This window comes from Peromyscus eremicus, chromosome 4 (assembly GCF_949786415.1).
Source record: "Peromyscus eremicus chromosome 4, PerEre_H2_v1, whole genome shotgun sequence".
Classification (NCBI taxonomy): domain Eukaryota; kingdom Metazoa; phylum Chordata; class Mammalia; order Rodentia; family Cricetidae; genus Peromyscus; species Peromyscus eremicus.
Genome location: NC_081419.1, coordinates 68,277,164 through 68,304,234, shown reverse-complemented (window position 1 = coordinate 68,304,234; position 27,071 = coordinate 68,277,164). Strand labels below are relative to the sequence as shown.

Sequence of the window (27,071 nt, the reverse complement as noted above, 5' to 3'; positions counted from 1 at the left end):
GAGCATTCCACGGTGGAACTTCTTCAGTTTTCATGGACAAGTGCGTTCCCAGACAATCATATGGAAGGGCAAATTCAGTTCATGGCGGTCTAGGATGGAGCCCAGGAGTGTGTCTGTTCTAGCAAGTTCCTGGTCATGCACAGATCTGCAGAAAAGTATGAATTGAGCTCTGGTGCTCCCTAAGGGCTGAGCCCTAGGCAATACCATCCACCTCAGTGTGCATTGCTCAGAGCCGTGGGTGTGCTCACTGCTGAGGCTTAGGAGCCTGGTAGCTGAGAACAAACCCTGAGCTGTAGGGTCCCCAGGCCACCAATTCTGGCCAGTTACCAAGTATATTGTGTTGGGGGAAGTTACTTCGTCTTTGAATGTCAGTTTCCTCAGCTGTAAAATAGGCACGATAATAGCGCCCACCTCGTGGGGTTGTCTGAGAGTTAATGCATATAAAGTAAGTAAGATAGAGCTTTGCTCGGGAAGTACTCGGTAAATATAGCCATTGCCATTGGAAATTGCACCATTGTTTAGTTGCTAGTTGCAGGCTTTGCCTTCTGCCTCCTGTCAGAGAAGACAAGGGTACTCATCTGTGCTGCAGAGATGCTGCAGGAAGCTCTTCTTTAGATAGAGTCCTAAAAATAAAGCTGTGTAGAAAACAGGTTGCAACGTCCTCCAGAACCTGTATTTCCTGTGCATTGCAGCCTTAATAGCTGCAGATGGATGTTCTCTGCGGTGTGGTGAGCTGTGAAGATAGAGACCCTAAAGTGTATGGCTGGGACATCTTGGGGCTTCGGATGGAAGAACCTCCATCTTCCCGAGATGTTGTGGACTTGTGCCCTGCACTGTGCCTCGCAAGGCCTCCTGTTTCAGGTGGCTAAGGCTCTCTGCGCCCTTGAGCCTTCCTTATTTTTATTTTTATTCTGTATGTGTGCTGGTGGGAAGCAGCAAGGCCCAAGGGAGACCAATTCGAGCAGGTTTGTGGATCACTTACCATTTAAAGGGTGCCAGGTTTTTAAGTCAGAATTTCACAGCAGGGGAGCTTGAGGAGTGGTCATAACAGCCTCTGCTTTCAGTCTCCAGTCTCAACCCTTGATTCAGCCTATGTGCTCTTTAGCTAATGTGATGCTGTGGGGTAGGCTCCTGCTGGAATGTGGGCCTGCAGCATTGGCCATGGAATTGTGACATTTTGTGTACGTCAGAGGCAGGCGGGGCCTAGTTCTGATTGGCACCCTCCTGGCTTCTGTAAGCCTCCAGTAGTCAGGGAATGTAGCTGGGGATCTACAACATGTTTTGCAGGGACCATGACGTAGAAGCTGGCCTGTTGAGGCTCGGGTCCTGAGGAGGACGATAGGCATGTGACTGGACCGCCTAGATGAGGCTTGTGTCTGTCAGAGAGAGGAATTCCAGGCTCAGGAGACTCTCAGCCCTGGAGCAGAGAGCCTACTTGACTGAAGTGATTAGAAATTGACTGAGAAGAAAACACGGCTTTCAGAGTCTGATTAGCCTGGGCCTCTATGCCAGCTCAGTCACTTAATGGCTCTCAGTTTTGGTAAAACTGAGAGGTTAGTTTCCCTAACCTCTCTTGTCTGTTTCTTTGTCTGCAAAATAGGAATAGTTCAATTTCCTTCAAAATGTGTTGAGGGGTCAAATTAGGAAAATACAAAGCATAATAAATTCATGATCAAACTGATAGTCTTGGTCGCTTTGGGAAGGCAAGAGAGAACATTTCACTCTGTACCCATTTATCACTGGGGTTTTGAACCACATCAATAGTTACCTGGTTAAATGTTAATTTAATTTAAAATAACACACTGACAGACTCAGCAAAGGTTCATTTCCTTTCCCTGTTGCCTGGTGACCCAGTTCTCTTACACAGGCTCATGAGTATTTGTGTCCTTATCATATACCCAAGCATGCCACAATATCTGTCCAGAACACCTTTAAGCCCCTGCCTCTCTTGGTGAGAACCCAGGAGCCAGAGTAATGGAGAGGCCAGAAGAATAAGCAGTCAGACAAACAAAGCTCATGTGCGAGGGCTGAAGTGTCAGAAATGCCTGCAGCTCAAGCCATGCATGGTGTCTCATGCCTGTAATTCCAACACTTGAGAGACCAAGGCAGGAGGATGACAAATTCAAGACCAGCCTTAGCTACATAGACAAAACAAGTACACCATGCTTGAGGCTCAAGGGACTGTGGGACACAGAAAGGCCTGGAAAGTGAGCCACCTCCCAAACCGAGCCTCAGAGACAGCCCAGCTTGTGGGTGTGGCTTTAGTATTTAACAGACACACAGAAACATAGTAATAAGAGCTGCTCACACTGATCACGTGGACTCTATGTCCAGCTGTGTGCCTGAGGTTTTTCTTGCATTTGATTGGATTTTCTTAGTGATTCCATGAGTACTAGCAAGTCTACAGGCTCTACTGTTAATTCCAAGCCATGGATGAGAAAACAGATAAAAAGGTTAAGTCTCTGCCTCATATCACACAGCTATCTAGTAAGCTGGAAGTTAACCCCATCACTCCTGGACTGAGCTCAGGCCAGGCCCCCAGCCCTACATGTATCATACCAACTTTTTGGCATAAGCGGTGGCTGGGTTCTTAGGAAGGAAAGAGAGAGAGAGTATGTGTGCGTGTGTTGTGTCCTGTCATCCACCACCTCCACTCCCCACCCCACCCCACCCCATGTTACTAATGAGGCCTTTGTGGATTCTGCAGGTTCCTATTGCAATCTCTGGAAGATCTGGACACAAGCTTAAGAAAGCTGAACTCCCGTCTGTTTGTTGTCCGGGGACAGCCAGCTGATGTGTTTCCAAGGCTCTTCAAGGTGAGTGTGGAGGACTGAGAGGGGGATTCTGCTGCCTGGCATTTCCCCACACGGTGAAATGCTGTTCTGGCTGGCAGAATGGAAATACTGGTGCCTGTCTGGCCACTAAAATGGCTGCTAGGGAGGTTGGACGCAGAGACAGCCGGTCAGTTTGCCAGCAGGGTGGAAACTGGCAAACTGGGAAAAACTGGAGTTTTTTTTTTTTAAGGAAAAAAAACTCGGTAAAACCAGCATTGTGTTGGAAAGATCCCAGCTCAGCCCAGACATGCAGTGTGCTAAGTCCTTCCACCCCACTGCCTCTGGCTTCCTTATGTTTCCTTGGCTCAAGCTAGCACATTTTATTAGGGTTCGTTCCTGCCAAGACTTTAAGGGTGGGGTTTCCTGTCTAACAAGGGATGCTGCCCACCTCAACTTGGTCTGCTTATTAGGGAAAAAGTCAGTCAGGCATTTGAGGGAGCGTCCCTGTTTCTCTGTGGTAAGCAATTAGTAAACGTTTCATTTGGGGGCCATATTGGAGGCAAGCCCATTTATTTCCTCTTAGCCCCTTTAAAATGCATGTTTTAGGGCCCAAGCAGAGGTAAAAGTTCTCACAGATAGAGCATTCTAGAGCTTTCTCCTTCATTCTCAGTAGCACTCCAAACTGTGCCAGGAGGGAAAATCTGATGTCAAAGCAAATAGCTTCATAGTATGTCTCCCCCATCCCATAATTTTGTACATATCTATGAGTCACCGGACACTACACTAACATTCTCTGAGGGCTGACTGAGTCCTGTTCCAACTATAACACACGCTAACCCCCTCCCCCCGCCCCCCTGTAGCAGCCCCTGGGGCTAGGTTCTGCTGCCCCAGGTTTACAGGTGAGGAAAGAGCATGCGCTCCCTGGCCAGGAAGTGGTCTCAGGCTCTCTGACACAGAGCTGTGTGTTTACCTGCGTACCATATACATGCATTTGTTAGGCTGTGGCACTGGCCTACTGTGCATGAGGTCCAGGGTTCCATCCCAAGCACCACAGCAAAACCAACAGTAACAGGAAGCATTGTGTCTTTCTTATCCCTCCCTCCACATTGCCCCTCCCTCTCCCAGCAGCTCGGAGGCCTGACAGGCTATTGCTCCGAAGTATAGAGGCGTTGCTCACTGAGTCACTGCCTGTGTGTTTACTGAGCTGCTGTGAGCTATCAGGCCCCATGCTGGCTGACGAGACCTAGAGATGGGTGTACAGCATACATGATTTCTGTTGAGTTCACACGACGATGGGCAGAACAGGCAGGTCATGGGCAGCTTCATCGCCTGGGACAAACGCTGTGTGGAAATTGGACACAGGAGAATCCCCCGAAGGATGGGCCGTCGTTTAGTGCGACGCTCCTGAGTCACAGGGTTTTGTGACTACGTAATGATGCCGTCTGTGCAAACCACTTATCAGAAGAAGGGCTAAGGAAACGTTCAGTGCGTTTGTGCTTTGACAGCTGGAGACCCACCCTGCGAAGAACTCACTCCCTGGGCAGGATTGAACTAGGCTTTCTGCCAGTGGTTCAGAGCTTTAAAGGCCTGTGACCACAGACTGGTTAGATTGTTTGCTTCTTGCTAGTTACATGCTGTAGGGCTTTCTGTGACTTGTCTGGATAGCTTTCACTGGGGCAGCTTTCTCCTGGCGTTGCTAGGAGACCAGGCTATTCCTACCAGAAGTGACTGAAGGCTCAGAAAAGAATTCCCCTCTTCACAACCTGCAGCCCCCTCCAGTTTGTTTCCCAGCCTCTGGACTATGATTGCTCCTCTTTCTCTCAACTCTGAGAGCCATTAGCTCTGTTTGCTTCTGGCCTTGGGAGTGTTGCTGTGGAAACCATTAAGACACATTTACATAGCACAAGTCTGCCAAGAAAACTAGGCCACAAGTTAGACTCTGAGGAGGCCTGGGAAAGGCTGCAGAGCAGGCCGGAGCTAGTGATCCTGTGTGTGTCTCCCCCACCCGTTTCCACTGTGAGTCAGTGCCTCTCTGTGGGCCAGGGGCTCCCCTGGGAACATAGTATTTATAGCTTCATTGTCCCACCTTAAGGCCACAGTGAATGCGCGGGGCCTTCCCACGAACTCCACCACGGCAGTGCTATTGGCCTGACTCTCCTGACTGCCTATTTCACACTTTCTGAGCCTCGGGTTCTTTGCTTTCCAATTGAACAATTGTCTGGTGCCCTTTGTTTGTTCTGTAGCCTTTGTAACATAGCCAGGATCGGCCCATGTTCACCACCTGAGAAGAACTGAGTGCCCCGGTCCCACTTCTCAAACAGTCCTGAGCGTAACAGATTATCTCCCCACAGGAATGGGGGGTGACCCGCTTGACCTTTGAATATGACTCTGAACCCTTTGGGAAAGAACGGGATGCAGCCATTATGAAGATGGCCAAAGAGGCTGGTGTCGAGGTGGTGACTGAAAACTCTCACACCCTCTATGACCTGGATAGGTAAGACATGGGGGCTCTTGGTAAGGTTGCCTGTGGTGAGGCGTGGTGATTTGCGCCCCCCCCCCCCCCCCCCCCCCCCCCCCCCCCCCCGCCAAAGTGGAATTTGGACCAGTTCAGCAAGAGGGCCACATGGCTGATGAGGTATGGTACTTTCTATAAACTGGACAAGAATGGGCCAGAATTGGGGCTAAAGAAGTCACCAAGAGGTTACCCAGTTTGGATAACAAAGGCTTGCTTAAGCTAAGCCAAGCTGTGGAAGCAGGGAGGATCCGTCTCCACACAGGGTCTTCATAAATCTGCTGTTAGCTCTTTGTGCTTCATGCTCCCCTCTTTGCTGAGCTCCCAAACTCCATCTCCTGACCTTGACAGACCCCACCTGTCACTCTCCCAGCAGGTCTCTGTTCCCACAGACCTAGTTTCCAGCCCTCTGCTGAGTCCCTGTCTGCCCTGCCTATCTGGGTTTCCAGGCCATGCATTTTGATGCTGTTTGAGGACTCTAGAGACCCCTGCAGGGTGCTGATAACCACAGCAGAGTATCCTTCCCCAGTGGCCGGCCTCTGTGCATCTGTCCCCCATTCCCTACTGGAGATGTCACCCTTCTGTTACCCTGCTGCTTGCTCCCTGCCCTCCTCCTGCAATCAAAGGCTGGCTGCCAGAAGGCTGGGTCACACAGCTGTGCACGTGAGCCAAGCCCTCGGGAGGAGCGGCTTGGTGTGGAGCCCTTCCCCTGCCACGTGCCAGGGGAGGGGCGGGGCTGCAGAGGCAGCAGCCAGCTTCTATCTGGGCTAATGGGGGCAGTGCAGGGAGAGCAAATAGGGAAGTGAACTCACCCAGACAGGCAGGCCTTGCATAAGCTTCTTCTCAGCCAGCAGCAGCCCAGGAATCTGGCTGCAAACCGTCCAAGTTTATGCTTATGGAAGCAGTGGCATTCTCTTCTTCAGCCCTCATGCCTGTTCTTCTGTGTGTGAAAAATACTTGGCATACTTCACACCTCTCGACGTTGTTGCTGTTTACCACAGCCTCTGATTTAGGGAGCCTTAGCTGACCTCTACATCTCTGCTCTAGTAAACAAGGCTGATCCTCCAAGCAAGGAGCATGTCACAGCCTTCACCGTACATGCTCGAAGTGGGGTAGAGAGAGCCTTGGTGTGGTCACATACATGCCCAGAAGGCCCATGGGGGATTTTCTGTCTGATTAGAGAGATATGGTCAGTCTCTGTCTCTAGGCTGCTCCACGTGGATACCAGGGAACCTGGAATTGAGTCCCAGCTTTGGCCCTGCCTTGCTCCATTACCTGAGGCACCTGTTCCAGCTCTCTGGGCTTCATTTTCCCTCTCGGTAAAATGGAGATACAGCCTCCCCTGCCCCCCGTTTCTACTCAGGGGTGGGACCGTAAGCTGATGAGGAGAGTGACCCTCAGAGCTTCTGAGTCTGTGCTCTATTTTGGGTGGTCAGGGACCCCAAAATAAAGGGCCTCAGGAGTGACTTTAGATGTACTTTGGGCTCCCCAGAATCATCGAACTGAACGGGCAGAAACCGCCCCTTACCTACAAGCGCTTTCAGGCCATCATCAGCCGCATGGAGCTGCCCAAGAAGCCAGTGGGCGCTGTGACCAGCCAGCAGATGGAGAACTGCAGGGCTGAGATCCAGGAGAACCATGATGACACCTATGGCGTGCCTTCCCTAGAGGAGCTGGGTGCGTACGTTCTGCACCACATCACACAGGCTGCTGCTCCCTGTGTGGGTTATGGCTTTCTGTTTCTGTCTTTGTCAAAGTTAAAAAATATTGGCCTAGTGGCACATGCGTATTATCTCAGAACCTGGAAGACAGAGGCAGGAGAAACAGGCCAGCCTGGGCTACATAAGACCTTGACTTAAAAAAACAAAAAACAAAACCAGAAAAAGTTGCTATTACCCCCACCCCTACCCCCATGACCAGTGAATTTCTGCCTGTGCCCTCCCAGGCTGCTGTTTCTGCTTGGAGCCTCTTTGTGTAGTTTCTCCTCTCCAATAGTAGAGGCACTGTCTGGCTCTGGCCTGGTCATTGGGCTTTTCTCCACAAGGATAACTAATAAGTCCACCTTCCTTCTTCTGTCCCCATGCCTCCCTTCTTCTTATCGGAATAAAGCTAGCCTTCTTCACTTGAAGGGTTTTCTCATCCCAGTAGCACCAAGTCCAAGGTCTGTGGTTTCATTCAAAGAGCAGATGAACAGTGGGAATCACCATTTGTATAACTGTTAATCAGATGACCTGACCTGCAGTGCTCTCTCGCCCGCTGCTCCTTTGTAGGGTTCCCCACGGAGGGACTTGGCCCAGCCGTCTGGCAAGGAGGAGAGACAGAAGCTCTGGCCCGCCTGGATAAGCACTTGGAACGGAAGGTATGGCCCTGTTTCTGAACCCCAGAACTGCAGGCACACAGCAGGGGTATGGATCAGATTCATGTCCCTGGAGCCTCGTTTCTCCAAGTGGTTGAACACTGAAAACTTTCTGGTGGCAGAATTAACAGCAGCTCCTGGTTAGAGTCTGTCCCTGTGCTGACCACTGGCTGAAGTGCCTGGTTGTATTGTCTCCCTTCATCTGTCCAGCAGTTCCACAGGCATCTGATAGATCACAGAGCTAGGCTTAGAGAGGTTGAGTAACCTGCCTGAGGTCACACCATTGGTAAGTAGCATAGGGAGGCATAGTTTCATATGCGCACACCGTTTGCACCAGATGAACTTTCTTCTGTGGACAGGTTCCGCTTGCTGAAAGGGCATCTAACCAGGCTCGGTGAATGCCAGCAATCCCAGCATTGAAGAAGGCTGAGGCAGAAGGATTGCTTTAGGTTCTAGGCCAGACTGAGCTACAGAGTGTCCCAAAAGAACCAAATCATAGAAATATTCAGTTGGTAAAGTCCATAAGGTCAATCATTTGGTGTCAGATGGCCCTCCCCATCTTTCTTTGTTTCCTCCACAGCTTACTTCCCGTTTGCTTAGACCCAGATAGCAAATGGCCCACCTATGTGGTGGGACTCAGCAAGAAGAAGGGAGTCTGAGGCCCCAGAGGTTCTGTCCCACAGTGTCCATAGTCCTCACCTGCCTGTGACCAGATGAGCAGAGCAGGTTCCACAGACTGAGGACTCTTGCCTCCTAGTTCTCTGATGCTGTAGCCTCTACAGTCTGGCCCTTAAAAGCACAGCTTTTTCTGTCCCCACTCAAGTGACACGGCATTTTGCCAGCAGGTAGATGATAGCAATGGAGCTAGGGTCCATGGCAGCCTGCTTAGGAAGGACGTTTTCCAAGCCTCAGGCGTACCCATCCAGCACCGAAGGCTGTGCTGATGGCCCCATCTTCCCTCAGCTCAGCAGACTCAATATTCCCATCCTGATGTTTCTCTCAGCCCCCAGGCTAAAAACAAGTTCCTCCAGTTTGAGTCAGCAGCTATAAGGGACCAGCTTTCTATGTCCACATCAAGAGCTTTGCCCAGGGCTGGGTTACAGCATGGTAGGAGAGTGTTCTCCAGACATGCTCAAACCCCTCATCATCCTAGGAGCAGGTGAAAGGGAAAAACAAAGCACTATGTCCAGAGAGTCTTAGGCTGTTTGGAGGCAGAAATGTGGTCAGGTGCAGGGGTGGAGATGACCAAGGGAATGGCAGGAAGAGCAAGACTCAGGAGTGTCAGAGTTATTAACCTGTGGCCTATAGAGTCTCAGTTTTATTCCCGTGAAAGTATCTTGTAGAGGACTGCCCTTCAAATCATCAAGTTGGGAGCCCGTTTCCTTACACCCCTGGATGCCAGCCCACTCCCCGCTCACTGGGGACAGCCAGAGGTGTTGAGTTGAAGAAATGAAACGTTTTGGTTCTTCAGATCTGAAGGGAGCAGCCATTTATATCAGGATGTTCTATGAGCCAGAAAGGCTGATGAGCAGGACAGACATGGAGAAGCTTCCAGAAGAACATTTTGTATAGTTATGGATGGCCTAAGGGTTAGGAGAGCAGGGTTCAGAGGGCTGCAAGAGCAAAGAGCATCAGGATTAATTATCAATCGGGGTTTCACTTGCAACTGGCTTTTGAAAGAGGAGTTTTTCAAACGAATATGAGGAATCTAAGGTGCAGCTTTTGGGTATAGATAGATTGAGGTGTCCCAAGAACGTCTGAGCAGATGTCCTCCATCTCTTGACCTCACTGTCCTCTGTCTGAGTCCACTGTCAGGTCAGCTGCCCTTAGCAGTGGAGAAGGTAGTCAGCTCGGCCTGTTTTTTGTCTGTCTAGCTCACCAGAGGAAGGGGCTTGCCTCTTTTTCAGAAGCTTCAGTAAAAGTCCAAAGAAATATTTTCCTTGGCTTGGCTTGGCTTGGGTCATATGCCCTTCCCTGGCTCGGTTACTGTGGTCGGGGATGGAGTGTTTCCCCTGACCACATTCACATCCTGAGCCCACTCCTAGAGTCAGAAAGTAGGATTAGATCTGCCTTGCCCACTAGAACTGAGATTTAGAGAAGGCAGGTGTTCCATTAAAGCCCTTGATGCTCTTACCAAACGAGGGTAGACTGTATGTTCTTTACCTCTGGAGTTCTCTGTAAGGACATTCTGATTCTTCAAAAAAGATTGACTTATTTTAATTCTATATGTCTGTTTTATCAGCATGTATGTTTATGCACCACGTATGTGCCTGGTGCCCACAGGATCCAGAAGAGGGCATTAGATCCCCTGCAACAGGAGTTACAGACTGCTTTGAGCTGCCATGTGGGTTCTGGATCCTCTGAAAGAGTAGCAAGTGCTCTTAAATGCTGAGCTCCAGTATTCTGATTATTAAATGAGAAAAGGATAGTAGAATTAGAGTGCCACCATTTTGCAGCCTCAGTGATGACACATGCATTACTGACCACAGACACCATCAGAGAGACAGACGAGCATCATGTGCCCCGTACTGTAGACTTCACAAAGGATCGCACTCAAGTTCATTCCAGTCTCTGGTACCAGCCAACTTAGAGGCAATACACAGGATGAACTGTACCATGAGCGTGCAGGTAGCAGAATCCACACAAGTGCCTGTGTCCTTCCACAGAAACATCAAAAGGAAAAGGAAGAGGTGGCGGCAGAGTATGTGCTTAAAAGAAACTTCAGTATGAATACTTTTTAAATGGCTGAGACTAAGCTATAGGACTGAGGAATGCACAGTTAGGTGGGGGGACAGCAGGTACTTAAAAATCCAAGGATAGTTGTGGAAGAACGAAGCTGCTCTAAGAACACTTCGCAAAAGTAGAAAAACGTAAACATCTAAAAAATGTAGGAAGTTATCATTATAAAAGCAGGAGCTGATGTCACAGGCAGGGGAGAGGAGCCCAGCCTCCTGAGTAGCTAGCCAGGTCCTGTTTCCAGATCTTTGCTGGTGATTACCTAGATGTTTGCTTTAGAAGAATTCACAAAGCCACACATTTGTGTGGGTCTCTTTGTCTGCGTTTCATTTAAAATAAAAAGATTGAGGGCTGGAGAGGTGGCTCATGGGTTTGTTTCACAAGCAGAAGGACTGAGTTCAGATCCCAGCTCCCACAGGCACAGCTAGTCATGCAGTTTAATGTAGATGGAACATAAGCTTCTGCCCCAAAAAAAAAAAAAAAAGTTGATCGTGACCTCACACACCTGTAACTCTAGTTACAGGGAAGATTGCTGGGGCTTTCTAGCAGTCTAGCCCCTCCCCAAAAAGAACCCACAAAAATGAGCTCCAGGTTCAGTGAGAGTACCTATCTGAAGGAAATATATTCGAAAGCAATAGAGGAAGATACCCAGCATCTCCTCTAGCCTCCACACCTGCACACATGTACACGCGTATACAGGTGTACACGCGTATACAGGTGTACACAACACACACACACACACACACACACACTAAATAAATGAAAATGTTATGGGGGTTGAAGCTGCAGGATCAGGGGACAGGGAGCAAGGAGATGTGCTGGCAGAAGTATCCAGTGTCTGCTAAGAGACGACACTTAAGCAACCAAGTGCAAGTGCAGGGGAGGTAGGCAGCAGACAAGGACCACATCTGCCACTGCTGGGGACAGCCAAGTGTTTAAGGAACAGGGGACGGAGAAGCCAGAGAAACGTGAGCTGCTTCGGAGCTGTGTGTCCTTCTCAGTCCTCTGAGCAGTGCTGGAGGCACTCCGTTCCCAGTGTGGACAGTGCCCTGGAGGAGGGTATCTTCGTATTCCAGTCTCGATATGATCTTAGCAGTAGTGAATGGAAAGAACAGTACACATCTGAGAAGTCTGGGTGAACAGTACCGGGACATGGGGAAGGATGGAGGCTAGGTCTGTTCTTGAGGAGTGAGGGGGATAAAGTTGCTTTCTCTGCAGAGTCCAGAGCACGTGTGAACTTAAGGAAGAGAGCAGGTCTGCACATGGCAGCCGGTGGAACCAGCTGGCCTGCAGCTGTAGACATGTGCCTGCTCAGAGGTGGGCCTAGGGGCAAAGGCAGAGCCCAGACCTGTAACATTGGATGTACCGCCTAACCTTATTCTGACTCACCATTGGCCAGACAGCTTTATCAGAACAACACATATTCACATTATACAGAAAGATATCCCACAGCAGTGGGGAGTGAGCAGCAAGATGTGGTACTGCTGAGAGCACCCAGAATACACGGACAGCAGTGCCTGAGGAGTCAGTGGTGTGGGAGGGACTGGCGGCTGGTGGGTACCCATGAAGTCAAAGAGCAAGGCTTAGTTAGGCAGGTGGCTGGAAAGTGGTGATGGGGATGGGATAATGGAGACAGGTTGACTGTGGAGGAAGGGCCTGGTGCAAGAGACCCATGGTTGTCGTAAGTCCTTTGTTTTGGGGGATATTTGGTTTTCAGAGGAGAAATGAGATCATTATTTCATATTCTTGGCATGGAAATTCTGGGGGAGAGTGTCTGGTCCCAAAGACACACTAGACAAGTCTCACCCGGTCCCTGTGGCTCCTCCCAGCACCCCTTACCCTGTCCCTACCCTAAACCTCTTCAGCTCAGTCGCTGGGCTTCCCTTCCCCCAGCTTCTGATTTCTATGTAATCCAACCATTTTGGATATGCATTCTCTTGGTCTGTTGGCCCTCTCTCCTCTCTTTTCCTCTCTTACACTCCTGTCCTCTCTCCTCTCATGATCCTGTTCAGTCTGTACCCTTCCGGATGCCTCTGACTGAACTTTTCCTCATATCTACAGTAAAATCCTTCTCCTCAACTGTGCCTCGGAGCAGCCATGTCCTCATTCTCATTCAGAGAGGAAGAGGGTGCGGGAAAGCTTGTCAATGATACTGGGTACCTGAAAGTGGAGATGTTTTCCCTCCTGGCTGAGGAAGGGTGAGGTTTTTCATAAACTGCGCCTGTCTGCTTGCCATAGGAAGGAAGGACACCTGAAAACTGATGGGGAGGTATTGGAGTGGGCAGGAAGGACAGGTGTCAGGAACAGAGAGATAGTAGCATGGAGACTGGAGTCTAAAGTGAGACTCCCAGGTTCTCTTACCAGACTCTAATCCCAAGAGAGTGACAGAAGCCTTTTGAGCCTCATTATTCTGTAGAAGATAATAGCAGAACACTCTGAGTATTGTTAAGAGCTAGTGAGAGTCTCCTTGGAGAGGAGAGCAGTGTGCTAGGGCTGTGGATGAGGAGAACAGGACCAGTACTGTAAGACTGGAAAGGTCTCAGGAGAGAAAGGCTCTGTTGGTCTCCGGAAATGGGTTAGGAGTTTCCTGTTTTCCTGACTCTTTAACAATGGTGAAAAGCCCCTGGGTGTCCTAGACTCAGCGGGCAGCCTCGGGCTTCTGGTGACTAGAACAGGGACTGAGCGAGGAATATTGTTTTCTGTGAAGCAGATGCCTTTCCCGCTACTATGTAATTACAGAGTTTGTTCCATGCTTTCAGCGTTCTTTCCTACATCATTTAATCCCCAGAGACGGTAAATGCTCTTATTTAATAGCTAGGTAGCTGAGGAGCTAAGTAAGTCCTTCAGTCATCCCGTAGACTGAACTTGGAAGTCAGGGCAAGGACACGGATGGCTCTCCTTCCTAGAGTCCCAGGCTGGAGGGTGGGATGCATCAGTGCTCAAAGCCTGGCTCGGGGCCTTTGTTGTTTGTTCTTTGACCTTGGGTGAAGAACCCTCACTCTAACACCCAGGCCTTTCCTTCTGTCCCCTCTCTCTTCTGCAGGCCTGGGTGGCCAACTATGAGAGACCTCGGATGAATGCCAATTCCTTGCTGGCCAGCCCCACGGGCCTCAGCCCCTACCTGCGCTTCGGATGCCTCTCCTGCCGCCTCTTCTACTACCGCCTCTGGGACTTGTATAAGAAGGTGAGGCACAGCCAGCATGCGCTGTCGCCCCAGGCACAGCACTCACAGCGGGCGGTCATCCCAGAAAGGGCCCTTCTCTTTGGCTTTGGGGCTGGGCTGTGAGAGCCCTGAGACACTCAGTTCAGAGAAGTCAGAGGTGACGGCTTGCTCACGACTGAGTCACTGACGTGAACCCAGATTCCCCTGTGGTTCTGGGGAAGGGACAGAAAAGCTGGCCTAGGGGCTTTAGGGGTGGTGCATTCTCTAGCAGATGATGGTGCAGACTGGGACGCAGGGTGGGAAGTGAGCAGAGTCTAGAGGCAGTCCTCAGCAACAAGGACAGCTGCTGGCACTGGAGCTGGGACCACAGTCGACAGGAAGTCCAGGAGAGGCTGCTGTCACTCAGGAATGGAGGGCTGGTCTGAAAGGCTGCATCAGGACTGTGCCAGGCAGCCCGGAGGAGGCTCTGGGAAAGCACTCCACAGAGAGGCTCCTTCGTCATACTGTACCTTTGTTTGTTACTGTTACTTTGCCCAGCCAGCATGGCTTCGTGGAATGGGGCTTGGCAGTTTGGTGGATAAGTCATCAGGGGAGGGGGAAATCACTGTGTAGTCCCACCTGATCCTTTCACGTCTCTGACTGTTGCTTATACATTATTTAACCAAAATCCAGACTTGGTACTTCTTAATTTTTTTCAATTGAAAACAGATTTTTTTCATATAGTATATTCTGATTACAGTTTCCTCTCCTCCAATTCCTTCTAGATCCTCCCCACTTTCCCACCCACTCAAATCCACACTTTCTTTCTCTCTTTCATTAGAATACAAACAGCCATCTTAAAAAAAAAAAAAAAGAAGAGAAAAGAAAAGAAAAAGAAAAAAATAAAAAATAAGATAAAATAAAAACAAACCTGAACAGGACAAAACAAATGAACAAGGTTGGGGGCAGGGGCAAAGAAAAAGCCCAAGAAACACATATTAACGCAGAGACATAGACATTCATACACACAGAAATCCCATAAAAACACAGAACCAGAAATCATAATATATAAGCAAAAGAACTGTAAGGTTAAATTAAAAACAAACAAACAAAAAAACACCCGCCAAAGCATTATGAGACAAAAACAAAACAAAAACAACCAACAAAAACACCACTGAGTTTGTTTTGTGTTGGCATCTACTCATCTACTGCTGGGCATGGGGCCTGCCCTTAAGTGTGGTTTGTATACCCAATGAGACCCCATTGGAGAAAACTATTTTTTCTTTGTGAGTGGTTATCAATTAGAGGTAGCTTCTAGGTTAGGGGTGGGGGCTTGTGTCCACTTCCTCTCTCAGAGCTGAGACCCCATCCCGTTTAGACTTGTGCAGACCTTGTGCATGCTGCCACAGTAGGAGTTCATATGTGCTTCAGTCCTGTTGTGTCTAGAAGGCTTTGTTTCCTTGGTGTCTTCTATTTCCCACTGGCTCCTACAGTCTTTTACCTCCTCTTCCAAAGAGTTCCCTGAACTCTGATGTGAGAGATTTGATGGAGACATCCTGTTTAGGACTGAGTGTTCTGAAGTCTCACTCTCTGCACATCATCCAGCTGTGGGTCTCTGTGTTAGTTCCCATCTACTGCAGGAGGAAGCTCCTCTGATGATGGCTGAGTGAGACGCTGATCTATGGAGATAGTGGAATGTCATTAGAAGTCATTTTATTGCTCTGTTCCTTTGGTTTTTCCCGAGGTCCATGGCCTACCCCCCAAGGTTCTTGGCCACCTGGGCAGTGTCAGGGATGGGTTCCATCTCATGGAGTGGCCTAAACCCAATCAGAGAGTGGTCGGCTGCTCCCACACTTTGGGTTCCATCTCATGGAGTGGCTTAAATCCCATCAGAGAGTGGTCGGCTGCTCCCACACTTGGTGCCACGGTTGTACCAGTGTATGGAGCAGGCAGGACACCATCATTCATCAGAGGGTTTGCAGCTGGGATGGTGTTTAGCTTTCCCTCCGGTAGCCTGCAGAGTATGTTCTAGTACCATGAGCACTAGTTAGTGGAAGTGAAGGCTCTAGGTAGGCACCAGTTAACTTCTCTCAGTTCAGTGATAAAAAATTAGGTGTCTAGATTTTATAGCTTTTAATTGCTGATGATGTGTAAAATCTCTTCAACTTTCTAGAAGGTAGAGCCACAGAGTCCTGAGTAGTCTTGAGGACTTTGGTTCCCATAGCAGAGTCCCATAGCAACATTCCCCCACTACTAGCCATCTGAAGTCATTCTTGATGCTCAGAGCAGGGCCTGCATGTTGCACACTGTGAAACTTGTAAGTCTAGTCCTTCTGCACATGTCGGGGATTTGGAGCCCCTGCACTTGGGAGCTACTACACTCGCTCTGTACAAGAGACCTGAGCATCACAGTGCTAAGAACCAGGCAGGTGCTCACCTTTGTGTGCTATGCCCACCCCTCAGGTGAAGAGAAACAGCACACCCCCCCTCTCCTTGTTTGGACAACTCCTGTGGCGAGAGTTCTTCTACACAGCGGCCACCAACAACCCCAGGTTTGACCGAATGGAGGGGAATCCCATCTGCATCCAGATCCCCTGGGACCGCAACCCTGAAGCCCTGGCCAAGTGGGCCGAGGGCAAGACGGGCTTCCCTTGGATTGACGCCATCATGACCCAACTGAGGCAGGAGGGCTGGATCCACCACCTGGCCCGGCACGCTGTGGCCTGCTTCCTCACCCGAGGGGACCTCTGGGTCAGCTGGGAGAGCGGGGTCCGGGTGAGTGCAAGCTGGCCTGTACCCTGTGACCAGGCCTAGCCACAGTCAGCCCCCTTCTAGGCTGGGGGCTGGGGTGGGATCCCTGGGTCCAGGAGATCCCTTCCACATCCTCCGAGTCCTCAACAGAAGGGCTTTGGCTCCTTGGGGTATTATAGTGACTTAGAACCAGAGCGTCAGGTCTCCAAGAAGGCTGGTTGTCCCCTGTCTAGGTATTTGATGAGCTGCTCCTGGATGCAGATTTCAGCGTGAACGCGGGCAGCTGGATGTGGCTGTCCTGCAGTGCTTTCTTCCAACAGTTCTTCCACTGCTACTGCCCTGTGGGCTTCGGCCGCCGCACAGACCCAAGTGGAGACTACATTCGGTGAGGATGCTAACCAGACTTTCTGGCTCTGAACCACGGGGACGTCCTTTGGGACTATGGGCCCTTTGAAGAAGAGCCACAGTGTGCTGACACATCACCCGATGTGTGTTTCAGGAGATACCTGCCCAAATTGAAAGGGTTCCCCTCTCGCTACATCTATGAGCCCTGGAATGCCCCTGAGTCAGTTCAGAAGGCCGCCAAGTGCATCATTGGCGTGGACTACCCTCGGCCCATCGTCAACCATGCTGAGACTAGTCGGCTCAACATTGAGCGCATGAAGCAGATCTACCAGCAGCTGTCACGATACCGGGGACTCTGTAAGGACTCCTTACCCCACTGATATCTCACTCACTCTGGGGAGGACTTAACCTGAGGCTATGGAGAACACTGCAGGCTGAGCCAGACCAGGCTCCCTGAGCAGCCTGGGGTGCTGGGAAAAGGTGGAGGCAGTACCCTCCTAGGAGGTCCTGCTCTCCTAGCCCCTTTGTTTCTCATGACCTACAGCCCTCTTCTGACTTTGTCTTTGTCTCCCAGGTCTTCTGGCATCTGTCCCTTCCTGTGTGGAAGACCTCAGTCACCCTGTGGCAGAGCCCAGCTCTAGCCAGGCTGGGAGCATCAGCAACATGAGTGAGTAGTTACATGGCCTCTGGCCTCCCTGGCCTTCTGTGAAGTGCCACCAGCACTTCAGTCATTCAGGACTGAGGCCAAAATGACTCTATGCCTGATGAAGCCTATATTCCACTCAGGGCACAATGGGACAAGGTCCATTGAGCTTTTAAAACTCCACTGCTTGCCCCGTAAACAGTGAACAGTGAGGAGCAGTGTAAGGATGGGGAGGCGAGGAGTAAGATGGCCCAGGGGTCTAGGTAGGAGAAGCAGGGAGAGAGTGAGGGTGCTGGTCAGCTTGGTGATGCTCCATAGTGTGGAAGTGGCCAGAACTCCCGGGGTTTTCCCAGGGCTTCGAAGGGAATGCCTCACCTTCCGAGCAAGGGCAGCAGATATGCCACATCAGTCTCTGGTCTGGAGCCAGGGACTTGAGACCAGAAGTTGGCCCTGTTGCCAGCAGGCCAGGCCAGGCCCTCCTCACACAGCTCTACGTGAGGTCACTGCTGAAAAGGAGGCCAGGGCAGGGCTCCCTGTCCCCAAAGAGCAGTCATTGTACAGCGTGAGACCATTGTGGTATGTAACTGTACTTGTCTCTCCTCTCCACAGGCTCCAAACCGCTGTGCAGTGGCCCAGCTTCCCCAAAACGCAAGCTAGAAGCAGCTGAGGAGCCTCCCGGTGAAGAACTGAGCAAGCGGGCTAGGGTGACAGAGATGCCTGCCCAAGAGCCATCAAGCAAGGATGCCTGAGAGTGAGTCCTTGCAGAGGGAAATGACATGGTTTAGAAAGCTGATCCTTGCCAACCAGAGGTCCAAACAGCAAACCAGATTAAAATCTGATAGAGTAGGATTTCAGCTCAAAATTCCACCATTCTGGCTTTCTTATCTTCTGAAGCAGTGGTTCTCAGCCTTCCTAATGCTGCAACCCTGATCAGTTCCTCCTGTTGTGGTGACTCCCCTCAACCATAAAATGATTTTCATTGCTACTTCATAACTGTAATTTAGTACTGTTATGAATTGTAATGTAAATATCTGATATGCAGGGTGTCTGATACCCATGTCGAGATCCTCAGATTGAGAACCACTGTTGTAAACCTTTAGGGGGGCTTGTTTATTTGTTCGAGATAGAGCCTCACTGTGTAGCTGAGGCTAGTCCTGAACTTGTAGCAGTCCTCCTGCCTTATCCTCCTGAGTGGCAGGATTTCAGATGTGAGTCAACATGTCCAGTTTACCTCATAAAATTTAAAGGGAAATTATTATTTTTTAAGGAAAGAGGGATTTATTTTGGAAGAAAGAAATTTAGAAGTTTAACTCCTTTGTTTTCTGACTAGGGGAAAAGGAAACGGGTTTATTTAGCTTTGTTCTGTTTTTCACTTGCCTTTTCTGCCTGCTAATGGGAGGCAAATCTGAGACCCGGATGTGAAGTTGTGAGTGGCAGCTGGGAAGCTGTGTTCTCTAGGCAGGCCAGATGAGGGCAACACTGAGCTCTGGGCATGAGGAAAGGATGGTCTCAGCCCTGGAAGGACCAGAGGGCCCAGCTGGTCTCTGCTTCTGCTTACAGGGTCTCTCCTCTTTTCACAGAGATGAGCTTTGCACATCCCAGTCAGTGCTCATCTTTTCTGGAAGGTTCCTGAACCACTCCAAAAGGAAAAAAAGACAGACAGATCTGCCTTCTCCCTGTTCCTCCTTCCCCAAGGCGGGGAAGGCTTTTATGCCAATATTGGAGACGTGTAGCTTCGGTTCTCCATTAATCATATGTCAGGCTGTTCTGTACATCTGCATCAGTAGACTGGATGGTGCTTTTCACTGCAGAGCTGTTTGGTTCTTTTTCTGGTCCTGATCACTTGAGGGCCTCACTGGGGCTGTCTGTGTGGAGTGTCTCGGTTTGTGTGCTCAGTGAGATGGCAGGCACTTGGTGCTGTTGCCCTCTAGACATTGCCAGTAGGAGGGCAAGGCCATGCTGCCTCATCCCTGGAGGAGCCAGCCGCCATAGACGCCATGCTGTCTGTGGTGCTAAGCACAGCGTGTTATGGCTAATGAGCTTGCTTGGGTAATGCCCTGATTTGGAGGCAACATTAACAAACAGAAAGGTTAGCTGTGAGAGTCAAGACTGCACAGTAAGTTATGACATACGGTACAATATGGGCTTGTTGCCTGCAGATGTATGGGGAAAGTGACATATAAAGCATTCATATTAGTGTGGGATCCATCCACAGCAACTTAGGAAAGGAAGACTAATAGGCTACAGTTCCCAGAAAATAACGGTACAGACCTTCAGCTTATGAAAAGAGAGCTGTTTGGTGATGGGCTGTGTGATCAAGGACCGTGAAATGAACTTTACACCAGGGAACCTGAAGAAGAATTGGATTCAGGCAGGGTAAAGAGTGTTTTAAATAACAGAAAAATCAAAGTTGACTTGATTTTGTACAAATTACTTAATCTCTAGGAAGAGAGTTTTCCTTCCTGAAAAATGGGTGTTGTTCCCAAGATTAAGTGCAGGTGTCAGTCAAGGACATGTGGGAGTGCAGATGCAGGTTGAGCATCTCTGTATCCGAGCTCTTGCACCCAAAATGTTCTGAATCCATAACTGTTTGAGTTTCAACACTGAAGTCTATGCAGATCCCTAAGTCCGGAAAACCCTGAACTGTAAAACACATCTGGTCCAGGGCCTGTCAGATAATGATGTGAAATCACTCAGCCTGGGATACCAAGCCTCCCGCTTGGCTAAAACAGATAGGACCGTTTTTCTTCCCTCTCAGGGGCCTCAAAGGTAAAGCTCATGGGTTTTTGTGTGGTGGGCCAAAGATGGCTGTTGCAACCCAGCTCTCAGTGCCTCTTCAGGGCAGGGACAGGACAGCAAGAGTGGCTGGGCTCACTCACTCAGTTAACATGCATGTTCCCAGTTCCCATGATGGGTCCTGGACTCGGTTATGTTGTGCACTGGACTGGCATCCCCCACTTCCACTTTAGGTAGTAGGAGGAGACGGTGTAAGCTGGGGTATTTTAGTAAGAGGCCATAGTGTTCAAAAGAAAAGATGCAGCTGCACAGGAGGAGAGAACGGAAAGGCTGGGACGCAGAGGGGCTGCTGACTTAAGAGGCTGCGCTTTAAGAACCCTTGGCTTGGACTGTGTCTAGGACAGGCCCCTGGTGGGGGTGCGGTTAGCTAGGAAGTACAGATCATGGTAGACACCAGCAGTGTCTGTCACACAGTGTGCAGGCCTCACAGCCCGGGCCTAGCTCGGAAGTCCTGGAGCATAGTACTTCCTGCTGGGATGGGAATTATTGGGATTCTTGTCTGTGCGATCTGATGCTCCTGAAAGACTATAATACTAGGCAGAGGGGCCCCTTGAGGGAGTTCTGGGAGAGAAGCCACCTGTGGAACAGGATGGTCAAACTTGCATCTGGAGGAGAACTAAACACTGGATGGGGCCCTACAGAGAACCAGGTGGGCAAGAGTCACTTGAGAGGCCTGATGCTGATGCCAAGCAACGTCAGCCGTGCAGAGGAGTGCCTTTCTTGCCTTATAGTTTGGTTGCCCATGTGTCACCTACTGGGATCTCCAGGGCTGTTTTAACGGCATTGCTCTACAGCTTCATTTAGGTAGTTAAGCCAGGCAAAGCTCTTGAAGATGGAAAGGAGCCAGGAAGTCAGAGGATGTGGCAGGCGCAGATTTCTTTCTAAGACAGACAGTGGGAGCGCCATGTTTTTGGAAACCCCAAAAGAAAAGTGCCTCCTGTGTGCAGGCTGGGGCATCTGGGCCTCAAGACCCTCGTCTGTTGTATTAGACGCTCTAGAGGAACAGAACCTACAGAATGTTCATGTTTACAAAAGAAAGTATTAGATTGTCTTACACAATGGGCTAGGTAGTCCAACAGTGGCATCTGCACACTGAAGAGGCTAAGAACCCAGGAAGCTGCACAGTCTGCAAGGCTGGTGGTGAAGGCCAGAGGGTTCAATCGGAATCGGAAGGTCAAAGAAGGATTCTGATGTCAGTGAAGAAGGGCGTAGCAGGATAGATGCTCCTAGCAGCAAGGAGTGCGGGCAGACAGACAGACAGCCCTGCCTCTCTCTTGGACCTCTCTATCTGGGCTGCTGCTAGAAGATGCTGCCCCTGGGGACAGTCTTAGCCTTCAGTTAGTCCTCCCAGGGCAAGTCCTCACAGACCTGCTTAGAAGCAAGGCTCTTGGTTGATCCCAAATGCAATCAAGTTGACACCCAAGATTAGCCCTCGCAGCTGTGAAGTGCTTTGTCGTTCTGTCACCTGCCCTGCCGCTGGGACACACATGTCAGGATGTCAGGGAGAAAACCAAAGCCTTTGTTTGAAAAGTCTTAACTGTGAGCGAAGCACACCAGGCCGCGGAGGGCACAGTGCTGTCTTGCATGTGCTTCCGAGGGACTCTGTTCACCTGACTGGTGGGCCACAGAGAGGAGGCTGTGGGCCCAGTCAGAGTTGTGTGGATGGGAACACGTGCCCCTTCCTGCCCATCCCTGTCCATTTTAGTCACCTGACTTGGGCTGCAGGCCAGTGCATTCCCCACTTTTAGTCTCTTGGCTCTGCTCTATGGCATTGTGACCCTGCTTCTCTGGTGCTGACTGTCTCATGAGCAGTCATTATGATTTAAATCAGTGTGCAGAAAAACATCTCTAGGATCAGTGGCTTCCATGCTTGCCTCAAACCCACGCCAACCGAATGTTCTACATTTAGTTTTTACAATGTTCACTAAACTGAAAAAATAAAACAGTGAGCTTCCAAATAGCAACCCTGTCAGCTGGTTCCCTTAACCCCCAGAGCTGCTGACACAGGGTTCCGTCAGCCTCCGGTTATGTGCCGGCTTCTCTCATTGATCCAGTGATTTTACCGTGGGACAGCATGAGTGCCTCATTTTCCTTTCCAGCTCTGCACAGCAATCTAGTGAGAGAAGCCCCTCCACGCACGAGGGTCATGGTCAAGGAGCCCCTTCCCTCCCTGGCCTGTGCTTTGTTGTGCTGAGGTTTCATTGCCTAGAACGTGACTTCAGAATCCTCCTTGTTACTCTGACACTTGTGCAATTAGTATGTGGCAGGTGTGTCACTGACAGCCTATCCAGTGTGGAGGTGGAGACAGCCCAGCGCCCCCAAAGAGCCTGGCTCTGCATCCCAGGCCTGTGCTGCTGGCTGCAGAATGTTCAGGTGTACTTCAGCTCCGATTCTTAGCTCCTGACATGGAAATGAGCCATAAGAGAGGAGGCTGAGTGCTTTTCATAAATGATAAATGGTGGTGGAACTAGGTTTAAATTGATCTCAGGAATACGTAATGTGTACATGTGTTAGAATAGCACATGGTAAGCTAGGCATGGTGATGCCTGCCTGGAATCTCAGCACCCAGAAGACCAAGGAAGGAGGGTCAGCAGTCCAGGGCCTTAGTTATATAGCAAATTCAAGGCCAGCCTGGATTATATGAAGCCCTGTCTATGAAGAGAAGAGGGAAGGGGCAAAACATTTTTTAAAAATCACATACTATGCCATTCTGGATCATTTAAAATGAATTTAAAATTTAAGAAGGTATGTCCATAATTCCATGAGCCCCCAAGAGTCGAGGGCAGAAGGAACAAAGTGGAGGTGCGCTGGAGTTGGTGTTTCAGGAGGAAGCCCACCTCAGGTTTAGCAGCAGGCTAGCTCTGCTCAGAAACTGCAGTCAGTGTTTCCGTAAAACAGTGCTCCTCACAGAAGAGCATGGCTGCCTGCTGCAGCACGTTCTCCATGGGGAGGTGCATGGCTGCAGTTACACTCGGTTAAAGGACAAGGTCCGGGGAACTGCCCGCACCTGTATCCGCTTCTGCTCTGCCTGCTGCCCAGCTTCTGTAATCTAGACAGTGTCACTCTCCAGGTGCAGGGGCTTCAGATGGAGCGTGCGGCCTTAGAAGGATTGCCTGAGCTCTGAACACCTTAGTCCCAGCACCTAGGAAGTGGAAGCAAGAAGATCAGGAGTCCAAGGCTGCCTCAACTGCATAAGATAAATAACCAAAATAGGATGGAATGTGCTAGAAGGCTAAGTTAGGATCCATGTCTCCAAATGTGTCTGACTTTTAAGAGTGTTTTCTCATTTCTCATTTCTCATTTTATCTTGTGTAGGTATCAATCTCTATGCCACTATGTTGAATTTCTTCCTTTTTACATCTTGTAAAAGTCTTGGTGAGGTATATTATAAAGTTCACTTACTGGTTAAAAACAAAACAGCAGGGGCTGGAGGAGAGATGCTTGGAGAAGCTCTGGCTTCTTGTGGATAACCCAAGGTTCAATTCCCAGCAGCCACATGGCGGCTTGAAACTGTAACTCCAGCTCCAGGGGAACCTGGCTGGCTTCTGGGGGCACCACATACTCAATGTGGTGCACAGACAGATGCTGGCAAAACATTCTTACACATAAAATTAGTAGTTTTTTTGAAGCTCCCAGTTTTTGAGTCCTGAGGGCCTGGGAATTCCTATCTTGGCTGTTTGTATGGACACTCCTGTCAGTTCAGTTTCTCATTTATGAAAATGGAGGCATAACAGGTTGTCTTGGTCTGTGAGGGTCTGCGAGGGCCTCCATAGCAAAGCACCACAGAAGCAAATCCTTGGCTCTGGAGTCTGGAGTTCAAGGTCATGGTCTCTGGTGCTTGCGAAGATTTTCCCTTCTGTTTTGTCTGGGTCAAAGTTCCTTTTCCATTTTATGTCACCCTAGTCACCTCATTTTACCTAAAGAGAGTCACAACCTAAGGTACTGGGAGTCAGAACCTGAGCCACGTAAATGGGGACATCAATTGTGGACACAAGAGCATGCCTGCCCTGTGACCACTCCATCAGCCTGTTGTTACAGGCAGCCCAGTAATTATGATGGGCTTACCCTGTCCCCTGGTATCTGATAGGGCCGTTTCTCTCTCTCTGCCCCAGATCCAGAATGTTCTAAATCTTTCAAATGATTCATCTTGTGTCCCCATGCCTTTCCTTCTCCCCCACCCCATCCTGCCATTGTAGCCCTGTGCCAGGGTTCTGTGATTGGTGAGTGGAAGTTTGCCCTGCTGGTTCTAAACACAGTCATTGCCTTAGTCTTCAGAATCACTAGAACCAGGCAACTTCTCACACAGCTACTGTTCCTGACTCTCCATCTCAGAAGCAATGCTGTGATCTTGCCGTTTGTGAGCAAGTGTCCTTCAAGAAGTCAAGTGATGGCCATGTAGCCTTGTCCTCTACTGCCCTCATCCCTGGGTAGAGGGTCTGTAGGGAACAGTTGTCCTGGGTTCAGAGAAGTAGCATTCAGCCACTCCCATGGTTGCCCAGCAACAACCTGGCCCTGGGGACTGTGGCCCAAGCAGCACGTTCACCAGGCTGTCCCACTCCCAGTCTGGGGATCCCCAGAGAAGCAGCCAGAGGAGCTGGTGCCTGGGCAACTCAGCAGCCTCCTGAGTACCCTCTTTGCACGTGTTTTTCTCTTTCAGCTGGAGAGCCATCGCTCCATGACAAAGCCCGGGTGCCTGAGCTGCCACGGCCTACAGAGAAGCCAGTCACCAACAGACAGCGAACGAGTGTGTGTGTGTGTGCAGAGGAAGGCGTGGTGTGCCATTTGCGTGTGCATGCATCTGTTTACACTCTCGTGACCTTGAATGTTGCCTGGGCTGGAGGAGTCTCTGGATCATCCTTGTCACCAGGGCTGCTTCCTCAACTCCAGACACAGGACAAGAAACCACAGCAGTGACCTTCAGCCCAAATCTGTCCCTGGGAGCCCCCTTCCTTGTCCCAGTAGAGCGTGGTGGTAGGACTCTAGCTGGGGTTCTGGTCTCTGCTTCCCCAGACTCCTCTTCCTCCCTCCTCTCTTCAGACAGCTGAAGAGAGGGCCACATTTTTTCACTCTCACCTCAAGAGTCCTGCTGGCTTAGTTCCTACTTTTTGACACTAGAACCTAAGCAGGCTGGAATAGATGCTTCCCATTCAGACTTAACCAGCTTAGCCAGTCTTTTAAAATCCCATGCCACTGGTGGGCTCTTCCTTCGATGTCTAAGACTGCAGACTGGTGTGTTGTATGCTCAGTCCTACCTATGCCAGCCTCAGACAGCATATCTGTCTTTGTAGGACCTTCTAGAAGCCAAGTGAGGACTAGACTCCAGTCTTCTGTCCCTTCCCTCGCAGCTAGGGGCCAGCCTCAGCCTCCCAGGAGCTGTAGACAGGCCAGGATCAGAGCTGGTGGAGGAAACCAGGTCCCATGGCATAAGGGCCCCTGGTCCTCTGGCCATACTCTCAGGCACATGCTCCAGCAAGTACTGCTGATACTCAGCCAGGCAAGCTAGCCAGTCTGTGTTCCGCGGGCTTCCAGGGCCCACCCTGGGGCCCACCCTGGACTGATCAGCACCCCTACTGCCGCGTCAGCTCTTCGGGACTGGGCTTCAAGGGACTCAGACAGAGGGACTGAGGTGTGGGGTCCTGCCTGGTGCAGTAGGTGAAAGGTCAAATAGAAATCACACCTGGCACACCATCCCCTTCCCAGAGAGGCAGTAGAAGGTTTGGTCTAGAGAAGCCAAACCTTGCTTTCCAGGGGAGCCATCTCTCCTTCCCACTGTTGGGTCATGTGGAGAAAGAAGTTATGAAAAGGATTGTGGGTAACTGAGCAAGTCTTCCTTCCGCCCCTGTGGCCTGCACTTGAGCCACAGTGTATGTGTGTGGAGTGAGTGCAGGGTGTGTGTGTGTGTGTGTGTGTGTGTGTGTGTGTGTGTGTGTGTGTTCCTGTTTGGATTTTTGTTCTCACATGTAACATTAAGCTGGCCTTTGGGCCTTTTCCTCTCTACCTCCCCTGTGACCTTTCCTAGCCTCAGAGTTATTAATACCCTTGGCCCTGGCCTTCACTGTGTCAGACCAGAACCCTGGGGCCAGGCTCCCCTCTCCTCCAGCTGTCCAGCACATCTGACAGGCTTCTTTTTGAGATGGCCTCAGGGTTTCTCATCAGAGAGCTGCCTTTAGTCCAACTGTTTATGTCCATCATTCTGACTAGAGACATCCTATGATCGTGTGGAGGAATGGCATGGGTGATGTGTGTTCAGAACCCTAGGGTTTGGCCTTCTGCTCCCCAACCGCAGGCCAAGAGGAAAGAGGCCAGGCGATCTTGCTGGAGGGAAAGCAGAGTGAGCCTGGAGAGCTGGTCTGAGAGGGTCAAAGGCTAGGTCTGGGTCCAGTATTTATTTGCAACACCTTCAGTTATGGGGACAATGCCCTTCTGTGCTTTTTTGATGATGGCTCTCTTCCCAAGGTACAAGTTGGCAAGATCACCTGTCCCCCCACCTCCTTGACATGCTGGCCCATTTTCAAGACAGCTTTCCAGTGAATGAGGCAGTCCACCCACCCCCAGAGCTACAGGATGAACTGGCCAGGAGCCCTGGGGTGGCTTCGTGTCCTTTTGCCTAGCCTGAGTGGCTCTGAGGGCTGTCACGGAGCAGTGCCCCATGTCCTGCTCCTGGGACCTAGCATGGAGAAGAGGTGGTCGCAGGCAAGAAGCACTTTACAGAGCTCCCTGTTGCTGGGAAGGTGTTTCTCCCACAGTCTGTTTGTGAATTTACCGTTTTATAAATGTCTGACCCTGTCTGAATAAAGCTGTGTTGTGTAGTTGATCTTGTGGGAGGTCTGGAACCTGGTGCTGCTGAGGTTGAACCTGGGTAAAGCTTTTAAGCCAGGCCATGTTGGTTCTCTTGTAATCAAGTCTCTAATTTCTCCTTGGATAGAGGAGGCTGTGTAAACTACTATAGCAAGCTGGCAGCAACCCTAGAGCTTGGTCAGAGTCAGAGTTAGTCAGCTGAAACAATGCAGGGCACCA

The 27,071-nt window shown here is 50.3% G+C and overlaps 1 protein-coding gene across 1 annotated transcript in view; it reads left to right on the top strand.

The window, feature by feature from the left end:
* Positions 1 to 26,868, top strand: part of Cry2 (cryptochrome circadian regulator 2) — a 31,491-nt gene extending 4,623 nt beyond the window's left edge. The window contains exons 2-12 of the mRNA XM_059260975.1: positions 2,708 to 2,816; positions 5,126 to 5,268; positions 6,779 to 6,963; positions 7,557 to 7,645; positions 13,422 to 13,562; positions 15,983 to 16,294; positions 16,504 to 16,655; positions 16,770 to 16,972; positions 17,190 to 17,282; positions 17,868 to 18,009; positions 24,712 to 26,868. Of these exons, the coding sequence (XP_059116958.1) occupies positions 2,708 to 2,816; positions 5,126 to 5,268; positions 6,779 to 6,963; positions 7,557 to 7,645; positions 13,422 to 13,562; positions 15,983 to 16,294; positions 16,504 to 16,655; positions 16,770 to 16,972; positions 17,190 to 17,282; positions 17,868 to 18,007 (1,567 nt within the window). The 3' untranslated portion in view covers positions 18,008 to 18,009; positions 24,712 to 26,868. The remainder of the gene's footprint in view (positions 1 to 2,707; positions 2,817 to 5,125; positions 5,269 to 6,778; positions 6,964 to 7,556; positions 7,646 to 13,421; positions 13,563 to 15,982; positions 16,295 to 16,503; positions 16,656 to 16,769; positions 16,973 to 17,189; positions 17,283 to 17,867; positions 18,010 to 24,711) is intronic.
* Positions 26,869 to 27,071: the final 203 nt, after the last annotated feature.